Source organism: Solanum pennellii, chromosome 12 (assembly GCF_001406875.1).
Source record: "Solanum pennellii chromosome 12, SPENNV200".
In the NCBI taxonomy this organism is placed as follows: domain Eukaryota; kingdom Viridiplantae; phylum Streptophyta; class Magnoliopsida; order Solanales; family Solanaceae; genus Solanum; species Solanum pennellii.
The window spans coordinates 58,644,567-58,652,005 of record NC_028648.1 but is presented as its reverse complement, the minus strand read 5'-3'; the positions used below and the strand labels follow the sequence as shown (position 1 = coordinate 58,652,005).

The following is a 7,439-nucleotide window of genomic DNA, read 5'->3' as shown; positions in this document are numbered from 1 at the left end:
TAACTTAATTTATCCTTTTATTTAACCCTAATATAAATCAGAATATGTCGAGATTCTTTTTCTTTCCTCGAAAGAAGGAAATGAAAGCATTGAAAATAATATGTCGAGAATCAATGAACTAGAATAGGAGAATATTTTTAATAGGATATTTTAGCAATATTTTGTACTTAATTGTATGAATAATTATGGAGTTCGGAGCTTAAAGGTATAAAATATTAATAAAAATTTTAAAATGATATATAAAATTTTATATTAATCAAAACGGTAAAATCGCTGGAACAGCAGCGATTTACTCCACCGGAAAAAGCAAAATCGTTGCTACTGCAGCGATTTTACAAAATGTGATTTTTTTAAAAAAATTCAAATCGCTACCTAGGCAACGATTTCCATTTTTTTTAAAAAAAAATTCTTTTAAAAAAATTTTATTATTTGAATTTAGAATTATATTTGAACTCAAACATCATTTAAATTTAAATTCAATATAATATTTCTTTAGAAAGAAAATATTTTTGTTACCTTACTTATTCTTAATTTTTTTAAAATAATCTATATTTTCTTATAAGCTATATATTTGAATTTCAAAAAAATATTTGAAAATCAATTAAATTTGTTTTTCCTATGATTTTCTTATAAAAACGAATTTTTTTTTTAGAAAATCGCTGCCTAGGCAGCGATAATTTTTTTTTTTTGAAGAAAATCGCTGCCTAGGAAGCGATTTTCATTTTTTTTTATAAAAATTGTTTTTTAAAATCGCTGCCTAGGCAACGATTTAATTTTTTTTTAAATTTTTTTTATAAAATCGCTGCCTAGGCATCGATTTCCATATTTTCAATTTTTTTAAAAATAAATCGCTGCCTAGGCAGCGATTTCCATATTTAAAATAATAATAATTGAAAATCGATGCCTAGGGCAGCGATTTTCTAAAAACAATTTTTTTTACAAAAAATTGAAAATCGCTGCCTAGGTAGCGATTTGAATTTTTTTTTAAAAAAATCACATTTTGCAAAATCTCTGCAGTGGCAGCGATTTTATTTTTCCGGTGTAGTAAATTGTTGTTGTTCCAGCGATTTTGCCGTTTTAATTAATATAAAATTTTATATATACCGTTTTAGAATTTTTATTAATAATTTTATACCCTTTAAGCTCCGAACTCAATAATTATGTGATATTATTAAATATCTTAGTTTGATATTAATTGGTAACAAAATACTTGAATTTTCTCGTTAATTAAATGTTATAATTTATAAAATGATCTTTTAAAAGCTTTCAATATTTATGTATCACATCAATTTAATATCCATATGACATGTTAAGAATGAATTAAAGTGTGCAATTGTGCATTCTCAAAATTAAAATATCAATTGTAAATTGAAATTAAATTAAAACATCTTTATATTTTCGAAGAGTAACAAGATTCAAGAACCTTCTCTTGTATATTTTTAGTAACTAAATTCAATAAGCTTACCTCTTTTCCATATCTATTCATCTCAAATGATAGTTATTGACTGATATTTTAGTATACGTGATATTAAATAAATCATATTTTAAGATCCATTGAACAAAACAAAGAAAAGTATAAATATCATTTATTTGGAAATCAGAAAGTGAAATAAAATTGATGTTGACTTGAGATCATGTGGTCCATTTAGACCCTAATAATCTTATTTATTTCTTGAACTTGCAACTTGCAAGCAAAGAAAATGATACAAGGCATGAATGGGTTTGATTTGAGAGCTCAAGCAAAGATTGAATGATGACAAGATTAGGGAAGGCATGAATTTGACATGTTGGGGCCAAATAAATTGCATCACTAAATATTTGATTGAAAGGTCAAAAATACATTTTATGTTTCACTCGATTTCGAAAAAAATTATATATATAATTAACATTACACTCATAAAGAGCATATCAGTGCATTTGTGTCGTTGATACAAGCTAGAGGAATCATCCATGAGGTTTGACTTCGAATCTAGCTAAAGCCATTTTTCACTGTTTTTATTTTAAGTTGATCTTAAAGCTCATATTTAAGCCAAGGTAATATTGGTGTACCCGATACCTTCAAACCTGAGTTCGCCTTTGACCACGTACCATGTGTGTGAGTTCACTATCTGAACTTTTACCAAATGTTTATTAAAACACATCTTCAGTTTTCCAGCTGAACTATCACTCTCTGTTTACCAAAACACACTTTGAGTTTCCTACCTTTTATCACCGAATGTTTGCTAAAGAATCCTTGAGTTTCCTCCCTTTTATAACCGAATGTTTGCTAAAAAATTGACATCACTCTCTGTTTACCAAAACACCTCGAGTTTCCTAGCTTTTATATCCGAATGTTTGCTAAAAAAATTAACAATGTTGAGAGTGGGATTTGAACCCACGCCCTTTCGGACCAAAACCTTAATCTGGCGCCTTAGACCAACTCGGCCATCTCAACATCTGTAGTCTTCTCTGCCACATATTTGTATAATATTAAGTTTCCAATTGGAACAAATTCACGAGAGTGATATTTTATTGACATAAACTTAATACAATAATTTTCTTTATTACTGCACTAAATTTGATTTTTTCTCTATTGTTGTTTCATATATTACATCATAGTACATAAATTGCATCAACTTATTGTCAAATCTTGATATGCAGGCTGAATATAGCATTCCTCATTTACAATGATTTCAGTCATTATTAACTGCCTAAAAAGTTTCTAATATTTTATGCAAATGCATGTGCCCATAAGCAGCACTGCTAGAAAGAGCAATTGGAAAGTAATACACACAGTAAAGCTGTCTATGCTCAGATTGATGATTATCCCACACACTACTACTTGGCATATGAACCCTCAAAGTCGGTATCATTGCATCCAAGGGTATGATTTAGTGATTAATGACAGACGGATCCATCACACCAAAAAGTCCAAACTAGTGCGAAAAGAGTTGACACTACTCATCAACAAGAATTAGAAAGCACAAGATCACGAGTTCTTGAAAGTTGAAGGAATGCAGAGCTATATACATCCTGTCATCGGTATAGAAACTTTTACACGAATGTTAGAGGATAGTTCAACATTTTCATGAACTAGTGATGAAAGTAGAAGGAATAATGAAGCTCTATTATGTGTAAGTTTGAAAACAGAACTCTTCTAACTAGCAGCCTCAAAATCGCCAAAGTGTTTATCATCCAACTAAACATATGTGAATCGAATCACCTAAAGTCAAAATCTGTTGCAACAAGTTCAGAAAGACACTTGTTATACAGAACTTAAGGATTATATGCACAGATGTTATCAAACCCCATATATTGCCCTTCCTTGATCTTTCTAATCGTGTCTGCTATGCCAACACCACCTGTAACCAATACGTGTTGTAAACAAGATCAAAACAGTGACAACAACTAGTGCGGGAATGAATCATAGTTAATTGATAGAGACAGTTTTGAATAGCTCAATATATGTAATGGAAATGAAAAGAGAAGGAACTTGCCTAATGAGAGTGCGCTAACAAAGATTGTGAAGGCCAAAATAAAGATGATTACAGATGCTCTACCAACTATGCTAATTATTTTTCGTACGACATGTTGTCCTACCAAGGCAGCAACAGTAGCCACAGCAACAAAATACAGGGCTGCAAGATAGTGATAAAATAGAGTGGTTAAGAAAAGAAAAAAAAAACACCAAGACTTCAAGTTTTGTCTTCCAATGAGGAGCTCGATATATAATTGCTCAACTCTCAACAATAAAAACCAATGAAGATTTTCAAGTTTTCCTTACCATATGGTACTGGAAACCGTCCTATCAGGTAATATTGTATTACGGACATGGAGGACGAGAATATCATCACAAAGGTAGCAGTTGCACTAGAAACCTGCATTTACAAATTTCTCAATAGCTTCAGTCGTAATATTTGTTCTCTCTGACATATTAAGTTTTCGAGCAAAACTCAAATGCTAAATAAGAAAGTTATGTTACTAAAACAAGAGCTATCAGGAGAAACGAAAGACGCACCTGAGGAGGAATCCCTAGTTCTAGAAACAACGGACCTAAAATGAATCCTCCACCAAGACCTAGAAGCCCACCAACAATACCAGCCAAAATGCCACAGCAACAGTAAAGAATCAATTGATGGACTTTCCAGCTTATTACTGCTTCGCCACTCGACATGACCACCCTCGTTCCCTTATACAAGCAAACTGCTTCATATGCAGAAGCTCCTACAGCAACAGGGACCTGAAAATTAGAAAAAGAAATATTCTTAAATAAGAAGTAGCTAATATCTCCTACATGACAGAAAGCAGCAGCTCGAGTCTGTGTAGTAATAACCATAACAAGGGAAGGTTATAATAATGATCTTCTCATTGAATCATTTTCTCATCAGATACTGTCCTCATAACACATTTGGCACCTCTAAGCAGTAAATACTGTTTTTGCAAATTTTCCTCATGACTTTCACAGTCGACTATCTATTGAATAGGAAAAAGGAAGAGAGATATGCATCTATAAAATCTCATTCAGTATGTTTAGCTACAGAAATAGTATAATGTCAGATAAAATACGCGCTAAGCTACACAAATCAATATCATAAGAGTGGAAACTTGCGAATAAGTACCTGTAAGACGTTTAAAATCCAATATGTCGTTGAACAAGTTGATGTATACGTCTGTACGCAAAAAATGTTAGCTTCTGGTTAGAAAGTTAATACTGTAGGAATTTGCAGAAGGTGGTCCTGAAAATGTTAAGGCATTTCAAACAGGCAAGCAATTTAAAGCATAAACCTTGAAGATGTGCAATACAAGGAGAATGATCCACACAGCAATAAGTACGGTGAAATCCTTCCAATACACGTTGTCAACAATTGAGACCTGGAGAAGCTCAAGAAGTCAGCATTAGAGTATAGCATTTACCAAAAGGTATTTCAATGCTCAAAATAACATGAGGTAATACATGTAAATGAAAATTGAACATTGGCCATGTAGGTAGTCCAGTAAATTGACAGTGACAAATAGAAAGTAGTCGAGCGAATAGAGCCACGGGGTTATAAATCACCTCTGGTGTCTTGTACCCTTCATTTCTAACTCTTGGACCACCGGGTAGGAGTTTGTAAGCAGCATCTTCAGCACCAGCATCTGTTGCAGTTTCACAATGCCACATTATTACTGACTGGTCAGATATCTCTGTTGATACTTACATGATAAGAGTAGAGAATTTAAGCAACTCACTATTAGATGTCAAGCGTCTGGAGACCTCCTGGACGTAAAAGAAGCACGAGTGAACAATTTATTAGAAAAACACATTTCTAATGCACATTACAATCATGAAGAAGGTCCAAGAGACTAACCTTTTTTATTATGGTTTCTTTTTTCCATGTCTCAACACCCTTGAAGAATGACCTAGTTGATGTAACTGCAAGTCCCTTAACCAATCAGAAAAACTACTATCGACTATATGACTAGAACCACAGCTGAATCATCATTACCTATGAAAAGAATGATCAATAAGACTGTAACCATCCACTCAGCAAAAAGAATGTTAAGAACAACTCCAATACTGATCCCTAGCAACAGCATTGGTTGTAAGAGAAGTGCTAGATCATAATCAATGATGGGCAGGTCAAGTATTGGATGCCTAAGCTTGAGGTTGTAATAGACAGTTGCCCCTGCTGCACCAGTTATCATACCTGGCAAGGAAAATAGAATGCTCAAAAAGAGTGTGGACCAAAACATGATGGTAAATTTTCTTCAGTATCACATAGTTCCAAAAGATTTTTCCCATTTTTTCGCTATTTTAGACCCCTTCTCTACAGAGACACAACTAAGCCTCGTGCCAGCTGAGTGAGACAAGAAGTATTAGCACAAGAAACCATCTAGCATAAACTTGGGAGTTGGGAGTTATATCATAAGAGAACTCCCTCAACTTTAGAAAAATCACACTTGAATCACAAATAAACATACAAACAAGATAAGCATGACTGTTATAAATATTTGATTCTTACATTTTGATATTGCAGTTGATGTTTTTGGATCAAACCCAATGATCAAAGTCAGCATGGGAACAAAGATACCACCTCCCCCAACACCTCCTACACTCCCAAAAGCAGCAGCAAAGAATCCAATCACAGAACCAACAATCACTCTCCACCCAAATTCCAATTCCTGAAATACATAACACACTTGATTAAGCACATCCACCACAAGGCACAAACGGCTACGCCTTCAAGACGTCAATCAAACCGCACAATCCTTACAAAAACATTGATGTTGAAGTGTACTTACAGGCCAAAAATGTTGGTAATGCAATTTAGCCTTATGAAGCAAAATCTTGAATATCTTAAAAAAGTAGCTTGATTCAAAGTCATCATTTGTTCCTCCATTTGCAACAATTTCCTCAGCAGAAACAAAAAGGGCAAAAGCTAAAACAATAACCCCAACTACATATCCTGTCAAAGTCTTCCCAATTTCAGCCATCAATTGGTATATCCCCACTCTATTTTTGCTCCAAATAACCAATACCCTTCTTAAGACAATCAAAATTAAAACTTTGACCAAGTCAGTATCATCTAAAACCAAGTTCAAAACAAGAAATGATAGATCATTACACTTACCCAACTAACTATTATAAAGCTGCAATCTTTTTAAACAATATATATATTATATATAAGCATCAACTCCTCCAACCTGATATAGAGTACATTGACTAAGTAAGAAACTTCTAAAAGTGTATTCTTGAAGCAAAAAATCAAGATCCTTGTAAATATTTAAATGGCAACAACTGATTGGACTATATATTATACACTAGAAGAAGCAACTTATGCAATCAATGTTTTGTCATATCATACAAATACATTTGACAAAGTCAAAAAACCTGTAAATGAAGTTAAAACTTGAGGCAAGAAATCAAGATTATTGTACCTACCCCAAGTAAAATGTGTAAAGGCAACAACTTTTGGTGTAAATATGAAAAGAAAGCAAGCAACTTTACAGCAATATTTAAAAACTGAGGCTGATTAGCCTGTAGACTTATGTTTAAAGCTACCCTTTTCAAAGCTCCTTAATGGTGTATTTTTTGGTTTTGACGTTTAATTTGTTTACTCCTCGTCTAATAATAATCGTATACTATATTATTTTGAGATTTTCAATTATATATCTGTCTGCTTTATGAAATTTATGCCTATTTTTTATACTTAATTTTTAATTTATTTATCATTAATTATACTGATATTCCTATTATATTTTTCAAAACAGTATTATATTTAACAAGTGATACAGTAAAATTATCTCCTATTTATAATTTATTTTTAAATATCTCCTATTTATATTTTTCAATGCTAAATTAAATGATTAACCAGTGACATCTTTATTTTTTTTCCTTTTCTTAAATGGTGTCATCATAAAGTGATATTATAATTGACCCATCAATTAATTTTATTAAGCAATTCATATATATATATATA

General features: G+C 32.2%; 1 protein-coding gene and 1 non-coding gene across 6 annotated transcripts; both read right to left on the bottom strand.

Annotated features, from left to right (window-relative positions):
• Positions 1 to 2,353: 2,353 nt before the first annotated feature.
• Positions 2,354 to 2,434, bottom strand: TRNAL-AAG. The gene has a single exon. It is a non-coding gene; the product is annotated as a tRNA-Leu (tRNA).
• Positions 2,435 to 2,953: 519 nt separating this feature from the next.
• LOC107005413 (sulfite exporter TauE/SafE family protein 3-like) lies at positions 2,954 to 7,059 on the bottom strand. 5 transcript variants are annotated; one of them, XM_015203999.2, is made up of 14 exons: positions 6,902 to 7,058; positions 6,591 to 6,663; positions 6,262 to 6,502; positions 5,982 to 6,141; positions 5,466 to 5,666; positions 5,328 to 5,392; positions 5,209 to 5,236; positions 5,036 to 5,115; positions 4,765 to 4,851; positions 4,599 to 4,649; positions 3,998 to 4,219; positions 3,764 to 3,857; positions 3,477 to 3,617; positions 2,954 to 3,341 (listed from the first exon to the last, which is right to left on the bottom strand). In XM_015203999.2, exons 3-14 carry the CDS (start codon positions 6,451 to 6,453, stop codon positions 3,256 to 3,258), a joined length of 1,407 nt encoding a protein of 468 aa, XP_015059485.1. In that variant the 5' UTR covers positions 6,454 to 6,502; positions 6,591 to 6,663; positions 6,902 to 7,058; the 3' UTR covers positions 2,954 to 3,255. The 5 variants fall into 5 exon arrangements, with proteins under 5 accessions (XP_015059485.1, XP_015059487.1, XP_015059486.1 ...); XM_015204001.2 differs by having other exon boundaries at positions 6,262 to 6,499; XM_015204000.2 differs by lacking the exon at positions 6,591 to 6,663 and having other exon boundaries at positions 6,902 to 7,059.
• Positions 7,060 to 7,439: the final 380 nt, after the last annotated feature.

Coding starts and splice junctions, on each gene's coding strand:
- LOC107005413 (XM_015204000.2), bottom strand. CDS start 6,453: ATGGCTGAAATTGGGAAGACTTTGACAGGATATGTAGTTGGGGTTATT. Junction 5,393..5,465: donor ATTGATCATTCTTTTCATAG/GTAATGATGATT, acceptor AGGGACTTGCAG/TTACATCAACTAGGTCATTC. Junction 5,116..5,208: donor CAGACGCTTGACATCTAATA/GTGAGTTGCTTA, acceptor AAACTGCAACAG/ATGCTGGTGCTGAAGATGCT.